The sequence below is a fragment of the Nomascus leucogenys genome, chromosome 8 (genome assembly GCF_006542625.1).
Source record: "Nomascus leucogenys isolate Asia chromosome 8, Asia_NLE_v1, whole genome shotgun sequence".
In the NCBI taxonomy this organism is placed as follows: domain Eukaryota; kingdom Metazoa; phylum Chordata; class Mammalia; order Primates; family Hylobatidae; genus Nomascus; species Nomascus leucogenys.
Genome location: NC_044388.1, coordinates 66614823 through 66631097, shown reverse-complemented (window position 1 = coordinate 66631097; position 16275 = coordinate 66614823). Strand labels below are relative to the sequence as shown.

General features: G+C 43.1%; 1 protein-coding gene across 1 annotated transcript in view; it reads right to left on the bottom strand.

The window, feature by feature from the left end:
- Positions 1–16215, bottom strand: part of KDM1B (lysine demethylase 1B) — a 67184-nt gene extending 50969 nt beyond the window's left edge. The window contains exons 1-6 of the mRNA XM_012509101.1: positions 16041–16215; positions 15685–15728; positions 11111–11210; positions 9629–9756; positions 8166–8255; positions 4861–4972 (exon numbers count right to left, since the gene is read on the bottom strand). Of these exons, the coding sequence (XP_012364555.1) occupies positions 4861–4972; positions 8166–8255; positions 9629–9756; positions 11111–11197 (417 nt within the window). The 5' untranslated portion in view covers positions 11198–11210; positions 15685–15728; positions 16041–16215. The remainder of the gene's footprint in view (positions 1–4860; positions 4973–8165; positions 8256–9628; positions 9757–11110; positions 11211–15684; positions 15729–16040) is intronic.
- Positions 16216–16275: the final 60 nt, after the last annotated feature.

Genomic DNA, 16275 nt, shown 5'->3' with positions numbered 1-16275 from the left:
ATTTCTGATTTAATACTTCCTCAGGGTGAGGAAAGTGCCAAGGGGATCTGAGTCTTGTTGTCAGAAAGGTTTTCTAGGCCAGGCACAGTGGCTCACGCCTGTAATCCCAGCACTTTGGGAGGCTGAGGCGGGCGGATCACAAGGTCAGGAAATCCAGACCATCCTGGCTAACACGGTGAAACCCCATCTCTACTAAAAATACAGAAAGTTAGCCAGGTGTGGTGGCGAGTGCCTGTAGTCCCAGCTACTCAGGAGGCTGAGGCAGGAGAACGGCGTGAACCCGGGAGGTGGAGCTTGCAGTGAGCCAAGATCGCACCACTACACTCCAGCCTGGGCGACAGAGCAAGACTCCGTCTCCAAAAAAAAAAAAAAAAAAAAAAAAAGAACTTTTCTAGCTCTAACCTAAAGAAACAATCGGGGCCAGCCATGGTGGCTCATACCTGTAATCTCAGCACTTTAGGAGGCTGAGGCAGGCAGACTGCTTGAGCCCAGGAGTTCCAGACTAGCCTGGGCAACATAGTGACGCCCCATCTCTACAAAAAATACAAAAGCAGACAGGTGCGGTGATGCATGCCTATAGTCCCAGCTACTCAGGAGGCTGAGGTGAGAGGATGGCTTGAGCCTGGGGAGGTCAAGGCTGCAGTCAGCTGAGATTACACCAGTGCACTCCAGCCCAGGCAACAGACTGAGACCCTGTCTCAAAAAAAAAATCAGCATAAAATAAACTGAAATTTACTTTCAGCTAGTCAAAAAGCATGCATACTAAATGCAATGTGGTATGCTGCGTTGGATCCTAGAACAGTGAAAGAACATTAGTGAAGAAACTGATGAAATCCAAATAAAGTCTACAGTTACTAGTACTACACCAAAGTTAATTTCTTACTTTGACAAATAATCACGGTATGTAAGCTGACAATATTAAAGGAAGCTGTGTGAAGGATATATGGAAACTCTCTGTACTATCTTAGCAACTCTGTAAATTTAAAATGATTCCAGGCTTGGTGCAGTGTCTCATGCCTGCACTTTGGGAGGCCGAGGCGGGTGAATCATCTGAGGTCAGGAGTTCAAGACCAGCCTGGCCAACATGGTGAAACCCCATCTCTACTAAAAATATTTTAAAAATTAGCTGGGCATGGGGGTGCATGCCTGTAATCCCAGGTACTCAGGAGGCTGAGGCAGGAGAATCGCTTGAACCTGGGAGGTGGAGGTTGCAGTGAGCTGAGATCGTACCAATGCACCCCAGCCTGGGCAACAGAGCAAGACTCCATCTCAAAAAAAAAATAAATAATTTTAAAAAGATGATTCCAAATTAAAGTTTATTTTTTAAAAGCATGCAGATATCCATATGCAAAAGAATGAGGTTAGACACCCTACTTTACACATATACAAATATTAATTCAAAATAGATAAAATAATACCTAAACGTAAGCACTCAAACAACAGAACTCTTAGAAAACAAAGCAAACCTTTATGACCTCGAATTTGGCAATGAATTACAAGCGATAACACCAAAAGCAACAAAAGAAAAAAACGGATAAATTGAACTTCCTCAAAATTAAAAACCTTTGGGGATCAATGTGCCCAAAGGAAGACAACAACTTATAGGAAAAAATACTTGCGAATCATAGATCTAGTAAGGGTTTAGTATCCAAAATATATAAAAAGGCCAGGCACGGTGGCTCACGCCTGTAATCCCAGAACTTTGGGAAGCTGAGGCAGGCAGATCACCTGAGGTCAGGAGTTTGAGACCTGCCTGGCCAACATGGTGAAACCCCATCTCTACTAAAATTAGCTGGGTGTGGTGGTGGGTGCCTGTAATCCCAGCTGCTTGGGAGGCTGAGGCAGAAGAATCACCTGAACCCAGAAGGCAAAGGTTGCAGTGAGCCAGAGATGGCACCATTGCACTGCAGCCTGGGTGACAAGAGCGAAATTCCGTCTCAAAAAAAAAAAAAAAAAAAAAAAAATTTTTTTTTATATATATAATTTTTACAACTCAACTACAAAAAGACAACTTAAAAAAAGGCAAAGGAAGACTAGGCGAGGTGGCTCACATCTGTAATCCCAGCACTTTGGGAGGCCGAGGCCGTCAGATCACCTGACATCAGGAGTTTGAGACCAGCCTGGCCAACATGATGAAACTCCATCTCTATTAAAAATACAAAAAATAGCCCAGGGTGGTCGCACACACCTATAATCCCAGCTACTCAGGTGGCAGAGGCAGGAGAATGGCTTGAACCCAGAAGGCAGAGGTTGCAGTGAGCCAAGATCGCACCACTGCACTCCAGCCTGGGCGACAGAGCGAGACTCCATCTCAAAGACAACAAAACAAAACAAAAATGGGCAAAGGATGTTAACAGATATTTCTCCAAAGACATACAAATGGACAACAAGCATTCGAAAGGTTGCAGTAGTCATTAGGGAAATGCAAATTAAAATCACCAAGGGATAACACCTCAAACCCGTGGAAAAATCAGAACCCTCATACACTACAGACAGGAATGAAAAATGGTACAGCAACTATGGAAAAGAGTTTGAGGTCCCTCAAGAAGTTAAACATATAATTACCAAATATGATCTAGCAATTATATTTCTAGGTACATACCCAAGAATTGCAAACAGGTATTCAAACAAATAATTCTACAAGAATGTTCACTGCAGCACTATTCACAATTGCTAAATGCTTGAAATGATCTAGATGTCCATCAATAGATGAATGCTTTAAAAAACTGTGGCATATCCATTCAATGGAGTATTATTCACCCATAAAAAAGAAGGAAGTACTGACACATCCTACAATGGATATGAACCTCAGAAACATTAGGTTAGGTGAAAAAGGTCAGATACAAAAGGTTACATGTTGCACGATTCCATTTATATGAAACATCCAAAATAGATAAATCCATCAACACAGAAAGCAGATTAGTGGTTACCAGGAACTGGAGGTAGCAAGAATTAGGGCTTCCTTTGTGGGTGATGAAAATACTTTGGAATTAGATAGGGGTGGTAATTGCATAACACTGTGAATATACTAAGTGCCACTGAAGTGCACAATTTAAAATGGTTAATTTTATGTTATACGAATTTTATTTCAATGAAAAAATAAGCATGCACAAAGCTCACCATTACTTATAATATTTTTTAAATTAGCAAATTGGCCAAGTACAGTGGCTCACACCTGTAATCCTAACACTTTGAGAGGCTGAAGTGGGAGGATTGCTTGAGTCCAGTATTTGAGACCAGCCTGCGCAAGATATAGAACCCCGTCTCTATAAAGAATTAACAAATTAGCTGGGCGTGGTGGTGCACTCTGTAGTCCCAGCTGCTCTGCAGGCTGAGGTGGGAGGATCACTTGAGCCTGGGAGACTAAGGCTGCAATGAGTCATAATCCCACAACTGCACTCCAGCCTGAGCGACAGAGCAAGACCCTATCTTAAAAAAAAAAAATTGGGCGTGGTGGCTCACGTCTGTAATCCCAGCACTGTGGGAGGCTGAGGCAGGTGGATCACTTGAGCCTAGGAATTCAAGACCAGCCTGGGCAACATGGTGAAACCCCATCTCTACAAAAAATACAAAAGTCAGCTGGGCGTGGTAGTGTGTGCAGAGAGTCCCAGCTACTAGGGAGGCTGAGGTGGGAGAACCGCTTGAGCCCGGGAGGTGGAGGTTGTAGAGAGCTAAGATTGTGCCACTGCACTCCAGCCTGGGCAACAGAGTGAGACCTTGTCTCAGAAAAAAAAAAAAAAAATAGCAAATCATTTATTAAATGGTGGTATATTTCAACAATATATGCAATAATGAAAATATATTTTCAAAGAATGACTAAATGAAAAAAGAATATGAGGTCAATTTAATTTTTTTTTTTCTTTTTTTGAGACAGAGTCCCACTCTGTCACCAGGCTGGAGTGCAGTGGTGCAATCTCGGCTCACTGCAACCTCCACCTCCTGGGTTCAAGTGATTCTCCTGCCTCAGCCTCCCGAGTAGCTGGGACCACAGGTGTGCACCACCACACCTGGCTAATTTTTTGTATTTTTTTAGTAGAGACAGGGTTTCCCCATGTTGGCCAGGATGGTCTTGATCTCTAGACCTTGTGATCTGCCCACCTCAGCCTCCCAAAGTGCTGGGATTACAGGTGTGAGCCACAGCCCCGGCCCAAATTAACTTTTAAAAACCTAAACATTACAAAAATCATATCTGAAGCCTGATTTTAAACCTAATCAGTGTATGTGTATAAAGCATGAAATTGTGTTTAAACAGACAAAAATATGAAAAGAAAAAAAGATTAAAAAGCTATGTACCAAGCTCAGCAATGACTATCACCAGCTGGTGGTGAGCCTTTAGCTTTTTTCTTTTTTAAAACAATTTTTTTTTTTTTTTTTTTTTTTTGAGACAGCCTCTCACTCTGTCACCAGGCTGGAGTGTAGTGGTGTAATCACAGCTCACCACACCCTTGAACTCCTAAGCTCAAGCAATTCCCCCACCTCAACCTGATGCCTGATGAGTAGATGGGACTACAGACACCTGCCACCACTCCTGGCTACTTGAAAAAAAAATTTTTTTGCAAAGATGGGGTCTCACCATGAGATAGGGTCTCACTTTGCCCAGGCTGGGCACAAAGCAGTCTTCCCACCTCAGCCTACCAAAGGGCTAGGATTACAAGTATGAGCCACCACACCCAGCCCAGTTTCCCCTTTTATACTATGTTGAAATATCTGAGCTTTCTATAAAAATAAAAAATATTTGCTTTAATAGTCATAGAAAGAACAATAAATGTAATAAGAGATTTCCTAAACAGCATTTTCATCCATTCCTCTTGCATTTGGCTCTACAAATACTTCACAGATGGAGAGCATCATTCTCCTTACCCAGTAGGGGAGTTGCTGGTCTGCCATGAAAGCTTTGGGACTAGGTTCGGTTTTGCCATTGCTAGTCCATATTTTTTTCCATGTAGTATATTTGTCATATCCATCCTTATGGCTGAAAAACAAGAAAAATTAATATATCGAGCTATAAGCAATCAGGTTTTCAAAACAGGAGGCAAGTTAGTAAATCTTATGTAACAAACTTAACTAGCCTTGTTATAAAAGTAGAGAAAGTTATTATGGCACCCATAAAACAGGCTGTCAGGAGTATATTCTTGTCAGTTTTAGTATCTAAAACTAAGAAAGGCATAGTGTTATTTGAAAGAGAAATCAAATTTTTTTCTTTTTTTTCCCCTTGATACAGGGTGTTGCTATGTTGCTTAGGCTGGAGTACAGTGACTGTTCACAGCTGCAGTCATGAATCATGGTGTGCTGCAACCACGAACTCCTAAGCTCAAACGATCCTTCTGCCTCAGGCTCCCAAGTAGCTGGAACCGGTTCAGAATATTTTTATTTTTTTTTTAATTTTCTTTTGAGATGGAGTCTCACTCTGTCACCCAGGCTGCAGTGCAATGGCACAATCTTGACTCACTGCAACCTCCACCTCCTGGGTTCAAGGGATTCTTATGCCTCAACCTCCCAAATAGCTGGGATTACAGGCACCCGCCACCATGCCTGGCTAACTTTTTTTTTTTTTTTTTTTTTGAGACGGAGTCTCGCTCTGTCGCCCAGGCTGGAGTGCAGTGGCGCAATCTCGGCTCACTGCAAGCTCTGCCTCCCGGGTTCACGCCATTCTCCTGTCTCAGCCTCTCCGAGTAGCTGGGACTACAGGCGCCCACCACCACGCCCGGCTAATTTTTTGTATTTTTAGTAGAGACGGGGTTTCACCGTGGTTTCGATCTCCTGACCTCGTGATCCGCCCGCCTCGGCCTCCCAAAGTGCTGGGATTACAAGCGTGAGCCACCGCGCCCGGCCATGCCTGGCTAACTTTTGTATTTTTAGTAGAGACGGGGTTTCGTCATGTTGGCCAGGCTGGTTCCGAACTCCTAACCTCAAGTGATCTGCCCACCCCAACCTTCCAAAGTGCTGGGATTATAGGCGTAAGCCACTGCACCTGGCCTACAATATTTTTTAATGTATGTAGTAAATCCTAGGGCAGCCATTAAAAATTACATCAGTAGATGAAATACAATACAATCATAAAAATGCTCAATTAAAATCAGAGAAGGTGGCGGGGCACAGTGGCTCACACCTGTAATCCCAGCACTTTGGGAGGACAAGGTGGGAGGATCATGTGAGGCCAGGAGTTTGAGACCAGCCTGGCCAACATGGGGAAACCCAGCCTCTACTAAAAATACAAAAATTAGCTGGGCATGGTGGCGCACACCTGTAATCCCAGCTACTCAGGAGGCTGAGGCACGAGAATCACTTGAACCCAGGAGGCAGAGGTTGCAGTGAACCAAGATCACACCACTGCACTCCAGTCTGGGCAACAGAGTGAGACCCTGTCTCAAAAGAAAAGAAACCTACTCTAAATACAAAGACTCAGAAAGGTAAAAAGTAAAGAAACAAAGGTGTATCATGCTAACATTAAAAAAACTGAGGCAGCCACATTTATGTGAATAATGAATATTATCAGGGATAAGAAGACAAGGCATATTACATAAAGGGGTCAATTTGAGAGAATGCACAACAATGTTAGATATACAGTGTTAACAACAGAGTTTAAAAATACATGATGGCCAGGCGTGGTGGCTTGAGCCACCACCAAAGTGCTATGATCCCAGCACTTTGGGAGGCCGAGGCAGGCAGATCACCCAAGGTCAGGAATTCGAGGCCAGCCATGCCAACGTGATGAAATCCCGTCTCTACTAACAGTACAAAAATCAGCCAGGTGCGGTGGCGCACGCCTGTAATCCCAGCTACTTGGGAGGCTAAGGCAGAAGAATGGCTTGAACTCAGCAGGTGGAAGTTACAGTGAGTCGAGATCGCACGACTGCACTCCAGCCTGGGCAACAGAGCGAGACTCCATCTCAAGAAAAAAAATACATGAGGTAAAAATGTATAGAACTGAAAGGAAAAACAGACATATCTGCATTATAGTTGGAAATGTTAAGAGACAATTATAATTGCAGACTTTAAGACACTTTTCTTAGTAATTGAAAGATCAGGTAGGAGTAAATCAGAAAGATAGATGTGTGTGTGTGTGTGTGTATATATCTATATCTATATCTATAACTATATCTATATCTATATATGACCTGAACTGCACCATCAATCGACTTGGTCTAGTTGACATTGATAGACCCACCTGAAAATGGCAAAATACACATTTTTCTCCACTGCATGCAGGACATTTACCAAGATACACTGCATTATGGGCCATAAAGCAAACTTTGACAAATTTAAAATGCAGAAATCATACAAAGTATATTCTCAGACCATTACTGAACTAAACTAGAAATCAATAACAGAAAAATTGCTGGAGGTGTCCCAAATATTTGGAAATTAAACAATTTACTTCTAAATAACCTATGGATCAAAAAGGAAAACTCAATGGAAATTTAAAAAATATTTTGAACTAAATTAAAAGTTGTCAAAATTTGTGAAATATCACAATCTACTTGGACGGAAATTTATAGCATTTAAAAACGCATTTATTGGAAAAGAAGAAAGATGTAAAAATAAGTAATTGAAGCTACTAATTTATGAAACTAGAGAAATAAGAAAAAATTAAACCTAAAGCGAACACAAGCAAATAATAAAAATTAGAGCACAAATGAATGAAATTGAAAACAATAAAACAGAATCAACATCTCCTAGATGTTCCAGAACTTTCAGACTGAAGAAATAACTGTTTCGCTGGGTGCCGTGGCTCACGCCTGTAATCCCAGCACTTTGGGAGGCAAAGGCAGGCGGATCGTTTGAGCCCAGGAGTTCGAGACCAGCCTAGACAACATGGTGAAACCCTATCTCTACTAAAGAACCCAGGAGTTGGAGGTTGCAGTGAGCTGAAATTATGTCTCTACACTCCAGCCTAGGCAAGACTCTTGCCTCATCAACAAAAAAAAAAGAAAACTGTATCATCGCAGATATTTTTTGATCCCTGAGTGTGCACACACACAAACATGCACACACACAAACTACAACATCGAAGTTCTTGTCCAAGTTACAGTCATCACAGGCACAGCTGAAAGAGCTGAATAATTCATTAAGCCTAGAGACGAAGCTTTAATCAGCTGACCACACGCACTGCCCCTGCCACGGTCTCCTTCTCCAGGGAAACCTCACACAATTAGTGAACATACCTTCTGTAGTAATGGTCAAAGCACTCATTACAGAAATGTTCCCCGCAGGAGAGATGATACCACCGGGAGGTGTAGCCATTTTTGGCACATCTGAAAATAGTGAAAAACATATAGCTTTGGTAATGAATAAACATTTCTCCTCCCATTTTTTAAAAAACATCTTGCAAGCACCATCTATGAACCCATTTTGTGTTATCTCCACTTAGCCCCCTAATGACAGGGGAAACAGGAATGGATTACTAGTAGGTAATAACACACAGGAAGGATGCAGGGACTCAGACCATGGGACCTAACCTAGCTGGCTGCCTGGGGCTTAGCAGTCTTAAGAAGACTCCTTGGGGCAATGATAGGGTTTTATGACACAAAAGGACAGATGCCACTGTGCTTGTTGCATATGTGGACATGAGAGAATAACATGGGGCCCAGTACTGAACAGCGAGGGAATCTGGTCAGCTGAAATCTGAACATCAAGCAGGCAATTTGGCAAAGATAACTTGTCAAACAGTTGATAATATAGCAAGAGAATGAAAAATCATGCCACTATGAACACGATCACCACCACGTCTTTGTGTTTATTTTTATTATTTTTTTATTTATTTGAGATGGAGTCTCCCTCTGTCACCCAGGCTGGAGTACAGTGGCATGATCTCGGGCTCACTGCAACCTCTGCCTCCTGGGTTCAAGCGATTCTCATACCTCGGCCTCCTGAGTGGCTGGGATTACAGGCTTCTGCCACCGCGCCCAGCTAATTTGTGTATTTTTAGTAGAGACAGGGTTTCACCATGTTGGCCAGGCTGGTCTGGAACTCCTGACCTCAAGTGATCCGCCCACCTCGGTCTCCCAAAGTGCTGGGATTACAGGCGTGCGCCACCGTGCCCGGCCCTTTTTGTGTTTAAAAACAAATAGGATTTGTTTTCTCAATTTTATTGAACCTTAACCCTTAATTGAATATTTTCCTCCGGAAGTAAAAAAGAAAAAAAAAAAAGGTCATACTTGTGTCACCCCACAATAAAAATGGCAAGGCTGCACTTAGCTATAGTTTCCATGGACCTGTATGTGCGTATGGGAAGAGGCAGCATGTTGTATGAGAGAGAAAAACACAACGAAAAGTAAACAGATGCTGGTGTCTACAGAGGGCTCATGAGTTCTCTCTACTGTCTCACCACGACATACACCATTCCACCCTCAACCCTTGGAGAGGCAGATATGGTTGGTTGGATTTGAGGACACTGTGTTGCAAAGTTGACATGGGTGTGGCCTCTCCCAGTAGGCTAGGGATAAGTAGTGAGGGCCTTGAGGAGGGTGTGGTGTGTACAGAATGTCTGGGCAATGTCTCTATTATTAGATCAGATGACTTATAGTATCTGCATCTATCTTTAGGAAAACTATCTTCAAGGATGATGTTTCCACAAAGAACTTCTCACAAGCAGAAATGGGAGGCCAAGACACACATCTAAACAGACCTTTCAGAAGCACTTGCAAAGCACACAGGACACGTTGCCGTACAGCCTGCCTTTTCACATTTCCTGTACTTCTTCTCTGACCCACCATCTTCATCCTCATCTGTTGTCTCTGTTGCTTTCTTCTTTGCCTAAGGGAGTCACAGCTGATGTTAAAATTTCACTGATGATGGCAAAATGACTAAGGATGAAAGTTCACTACTGAAATCACATCTGATCTAAACATGAAGGTCAAAAACATCGTGGCAGTAGTCAGGGATGACAATACAGCAATTTCCTGGTGACTGCACTGTGCAAGTAATTTACTAACTTGCTAGAGATATAGAAATAACATTTTAACAACAGATGTCTAAGCAAAGAACTAAATTCATATAAGTCTATCTTAGAAAAAAGTGACATCAGCTGGGTGTGGTGGCTCATGCCTGTAATCCCCAGCACTTTGGGTGGCTGAGGTGGAAGGATCACTTAAGTTCAGGAGTCCAAGACCAGCCTGGGCAACACACCAAGACCTCGCCTCTATTAAAAATAAAAAAAAAATCAACCAGGCATTGTGGCAAACACGATTGTGTCACTGTACTCCAGCCTGGGGGACGGAGGAGATTGTCTGGAAAAAAAAAAAGTGACATGAGTCAAAAAAAAAAAAAAAAGTCATTCCCCAAATTGAGATTTTTTCTTTCTTTCTTTCTTTAGAGCAGTTATACCATCTCAGTATTTTTTTTTTTTTTTTTTGAGATGGAGTCTCACTCTGTCACCCAGGCTGGAGTGCAGTGGCGCCATCTCTGTTCACTGCAAGCTCCACCTCCCAGGTTCACGCCATTCTCCTGCCTCAGCCTCCTGAGTACTGAGACTACAGGCGCCTGCCACCACACCCGGCTAATTTTTTGCATATTTAGTAGAGACGGGGTTTCACCGTGTTAGCCAGAATGGTCTCGATCTCCTGACCTCGTGATCCACCGGCCTCAGACTCCCAAAGTGCTGGGATTATAGGTGTGAGCCACCGTGCCCGGCCCCCTCTCAGTATTTTAAATAAAAAGCTAGAAAAATTATAGAGAAAGAATTACACTGTTCAATTTTTTTCTTTTAAAAGAATAAAAGCCCTACCCAAAAAGCCCTATACATAACCCTCCAATAGCACTCAACCAATTACAAGCTGAAGTCCGAATTCCTATGAATGACATCCAAGCCAGGCATGACCTGGCCCCAGCCTCACACTCTGGAAGCAACCACACAGCCATGATTCTCTGAACATCCTATGCTGATTCACACTCTACGCCTTTATACTTACAGTTCCCTCTGCCAGATAATGCTTCTATTTTCTATATTCTATCATGTTATCACACTGTGTTATGACCATACTGAGAATTTCTCCCCTAGAATACAAGCAACTTGAGGGCTGGAGTAATCTTTTCAACTCTAATTCTCCAGTCCCAATCAGTAATTCTGCATGCTCAAAAAAGGCTTGTTGAATGAATAAATGAACACTACCTGCCTACCGGAGCTCCTCAAAGGAAGGCTATCCGGAGAATGATCAAAAGATGCTTTTTTCTTTGTCCTCCCCCGTGGGGTTGCCATTACATTAAATAATCTGCAGAAGAAAAATCACACCATTAAATATTAGCATCTGCAAATATTTTTAACAGTCTGGAGCAAGTTATTATACACTTTAGTAGGTAAGAATGTATGTCACATTGCCTGAATACAAAGCTACAATTTTCTTTCTTTTCTTTTGAGACATTCTCGCCATGTTGCCCAGGCTAGCCTGGAACTCCTGGGCTCAAGCGATTCTCCCACCTCAGCTCCAAGTAGTTGGGAATACAGGTGCACATCACCACACCACCTGGCTCAAGCCACCATTTTCAAGTTCTTAACCTAAGCCTCAGTGTTCTCATACATAAAATGGGCACCGTAAGCATTTACTATAGCACTGGCATGAAGTTTAAACAAGATAACCTATTTTAAGCACCAAAACTGGCCTATCGTAAGTACTCAATAAATATTACCTATTAGTAGTTATGCACATTAAAAGATATAAAATGAGAAACATGCCACATGAATGATCAATAAACAAACCACGCTATGTTTATAAAATTCAATGAGGAAAACCACCTAGTTTTGCCTATGTTCCTCTCCATTTTACTGTGTCTTCTTAGCAGTTCCTGCACTTTGATCTATTATACTTTAAAAAGAAAACTCATGGCTGGGCACAGTGGTTCATGCTTGTAATCCCAGCACTTTGGGAGGCACAGGCAGGCGGATCATGAGGTCAGGAGTTCGAGGCCAGTCTGACCAACATTGTGAAACCCTGTCTGTACTGAAAATACAAAAATTAGCCAGGCGTGGAGGCGCGTGCCTGTAATTCCAGCTACTCAGAAGGCTGGAGCAGGAGAATCGCCTGAACCAGGGAGGCGGAGGTTGCAGTGAGCCGAGATTGCGCCACTGCACTCCAGCCTGGGCGACAGAGCAAGACTCCATCTCAAAAAAAATAAAACTCATTCATTCCTTTTTAGTACAACTCAACAAATAAATATCAAGAAAACCATCTAGTCACTACTGAATATACAGATCTAAATTAGATAGAAGCACTGGTATCTTCTACTGGAAAAAAATTTCCCAAACTAGTCCAATAACAGCATGGTTAAACAAATATTAAGAACCAAAGTCTACAAGAGAAATAATGTGTAGCAGCTATGAAAGATTAAGAGCTAACAGAATTTTTTCAATTAAATAAGGAATGAAAAATGCTTAGCATAAGTATTCAGTAATATATAGAATCTATAATTATCATTCATCTCCTTCCTCGATCCATTGGATTTAACTATACATACACACACAAAATGATAAATGAAAAATAAATAGAACATACTTATGGATAAAGAATTTGAAAGTGGAAAAGTGGAACCATAAAACAGAAATTCCAGATATACAATCTTAGTCTTGGAGAAAAGCTTTAAGGAGCTTGTAATCCTATTGTTTCATATTTGTGAGCTGTATTAACATTCATAAGAGTATTTTTCATGGATTATTAACATCCTATGGAAAAACTCATTTTGCCATCTACATTGACTTTGAGACATCTTGACATCAATGTTACGGATGATTTTCCTTTGACTTTTTTTTTTTTTTTTTTGTGAAGGAGTCTCGCTCTGTTGCCCAGGCTGGAGTGCAGTGGCAGTGATCTCGGCTCACTGCAAGCTCCACCTCCCGGGTTCACACCATTCTCCTGCCTCAGCCTACTGAGTAGCTGGGACTACAGGCGCCCGCCACCACAGGCCTGGCTAATTTTTTTGTATTTTTTAGTAGGGATGGGGGTTTCACCGTGTTAGCCAGGATGGTCTCAATCTCCTGACCTTGTGATCCGCCCACCTTGGCTTCCCAAAGTGCTGGGATTACAGGCGTGAGCCACCATACTTGGCCTCCTTTGACTTAATCTTCAGTTTCTCAGACACAATAAATATTATGTTAGCTGTGAACACATATTCCCTACATATTCTGAAGTGCACTATAGTTCTTTTAACCATTAAATAAACTGCCATTTAGTTCTACAGCATCTGTGATACTGCTGGAGAAAATGCTAATAATGTTAAAAGTACTATCTACCGGCCGGCGTGGTGGCTCATGCCTGTAATCCCAGCACTTTGGGAGGCCGAGGTGGGCGGATCACGAGGTCAGGAGATCGAGACCATTCTGGCTAACACGGTGAAACCCCGTCTCTACTAAAAATACAAAAAAATTAGCCGGGCGTGATGGTGGGCGCCTGTAGTCCCAGCTACTCGGGAGGCTGAGGCAGGAGAATGGCGTGAACCTGGGACGTGGAGCTTGCAGTGAACAGAGATGGCGCCACTGCACCCCAGCCTGGGAGACAAGAGTGAGACTCCGTCTCAAAAAAAAAAAAAAAAAGTACTATCTACCTATAATTGTTATACCCAAAGAAGGCTCTTTGGACTCTATTTTTAAAAGGCTGTTCACTCTAACAAACCTCTTCAGACACATATAAATATGAGTTATTATATATGTAAATATACAAATCTCTTCATTTATATATAAAATATACCTGACATTATTCATAACATGAACCACAAATATAGTATATATAAATATACAGTATTTGTAAATGTATAGTATATGTAAGCATTATAGTAAAAATATCTGAAGTCAAATGTGGGGTTTAGGAACATAAATGCATCAGCCTAGGTTCATGCAACATTTGACCCTGTCACCTGGGAAGGTATACATTTTCAAAAGAAAGTATAGTTTCCTGAAATTTCATCAAACATTTTAATCTAACTGAATACTAGAAAATATGCACTTAATGCAACAAAAAATTCAAGAAATGGTTAACAAGGAAATGAAAACATGAGCTATAAAAGCCATTATTAAATCTGATTGAAGGTTTTTATGGTAGCATATTTTCAACTTTATACAATTGAGGGTTATATGAATCCATTCTAAGAACTTTTGGCACTTGATGTAATTTATATATTTCCACTTGCTGGCTCCTTAGGTCTTAAAATGAAAAAAAAAATTTTAGTATCCTAAAATGTTTTCCTTCTTGATTTTTCAAATTAATAAACACACCTAAACATAATCAATTGGTTTCATGCTCAACATGATACATATATTTCTAATTTTTAATTCAAGCATTTAAAATTTGGCTTTGGTTTTCTTTTAATGTGATAGAAGAAAAAAGCGGGATTTTTTGGTAAATATATAAGTGGATATATCAATATGTAGATTTCATTATAATAATTCCTAGGTTTTTCTGAAGCAGCTTATTCAAAAAGATTTTTTTTTTTTTTTTTTTTTTGAGACGGAATCTTCCTCCGTGGCTCAGGCTGGAGTGCAGTGGTGCGATCTCAGCTCACTACAGTCTCCACCTCCCGGGTTCAAGCGATTCTTCTGCCTCAGCCTCCCGAGTAGCTGGGATTACAGGTGTGTGCCACTACGTCCGGCTAATTTTTGTACTTTTAGTAGAGACTAGGTTTCACCACCTTGGCCAGACTGGTCTTGAAGTACTCCTGACCTCAAGTGATCGCCCACCTCGGCCTCCCAAAGTGCTGGGATTACAGGCGTAAGCCACCGTGCCCAGCCTCAAAAAGATGTTTAAGAAACACACAGAATTCATACAAATATGAATCAAAAGGACCAGTCTAAAATAAAAATTTATAGTGGAGTCAGTACAACTTCTAAAAATCGGACAAACTACTAGAAACTTCTTCAGAGACAACAAAAACAGTGATTTCCCCTTGGGACACCTAAAATAAGCGGGACTAGCACCTTATTACTCCCACACTAATCAAATCTTCAGAAATAGGGATCCAGTACAATAATTCAATATTGAATTATTCAATATTCAACATGCATTTCAACGATTCAATATTAAATCCCCAACTGCCTAGATATCTTCTGTTGATTCTCCCTGCAAGGCAATTAATTATTGATGGTAATTTTCTCATGTACCTGCTGAAGAAGCCTTCCCTCCCACTCGCCTTTCTGCCACTAAAATAGATTTAAAAACACAAAACAAAACTGGTCAAAGCCTTGATATGTGTGTATACGTGGTGTGGGGGATTCCCCAAATGGAGTGGACTGGGGAGTCCTGCAGGCTTACCCAAGGGAAGACTGGACTTCTATGTGGCTGGTTTCCACATCACTGAACCCCAACTTTCTACAGCTGGGTCGGCCTCTTCCTTCCTCTTTCACCTGTGAGCTGCCCGGCCGTTGACTAACAGCTACCCTAATCAGGCAACCCCTCCTCCAGGTCTCCAATCCCAGAAGAGTTACCCCAGCAACCTGGCAATGCTCATCAAGTCTCAACGCGTGGTGGCTGTGCCAGAGGATTACTACAACACCTGCAAGGCTGTGCGGGCTCCTGGCCGCACCCTATCGGCCGGGAAGAACAAGCGAGGGAGTTCCTACTCCAGGACCGTGGGGTTCTCCCGCGGCTCTGACAGTCCCCAGGAGGGAGCCCCAAACTCCCGGTGCCAGCTGCAGCCGCCTCGCTTTCCGAGAAGCTTTCGGATGCTTTTCGAAGTCGGAGAAGCAACTGCCCCGGGGCTCACCTTTGCGCTGAAGAGGTGCCGGGAGTCTCGGGGAAAAGGCACCGCTGTACAGAAAGGAAACATTGTAGGGGGGTTAGGAGACCGGCAACATCGCGACGAATCCGGCGACCCCACTGCCCCAACACCCCAGCCCGGGAATTCCCCCTTCTTCAGACAGATACCCACCCCGCACCCTCTTTTAATCCGGGGCAGGAGGTATGCGTCCCTGGGGCACCCGCCCACCTCCCACCACGGCGAGGGGCGCTGCACAGGGGGAAAGGGAGGGCTTGCACCCCAACCAAGCTGCTTTGTGCAACGCTGTCACCCGAAATCCGCCACGGCCCCCACGCACGCCCCCGGAGTGGGGAGCCTCCCACCTCTGAGCGCCAGCGAGGCGGTGCGCGCCGCCCTGGACTGCGGGCGCCTCTCCGGAGCCGCGCGCCGCGCGCACAGGACGGCTGGAGCCGCGCCGCGAGCCCCAGCCTCCTCTCGGCCGCCGCCGCCGCCGCTTCCGCCCCTGTCACGGCGTGACCCGGGGTGGGAGGAGCCGACAGGACTAGGGAAGGGTAGGGTCCCCGCCTTCGCTTCAGCCGCAGCGCTCGCTCCGCCCTG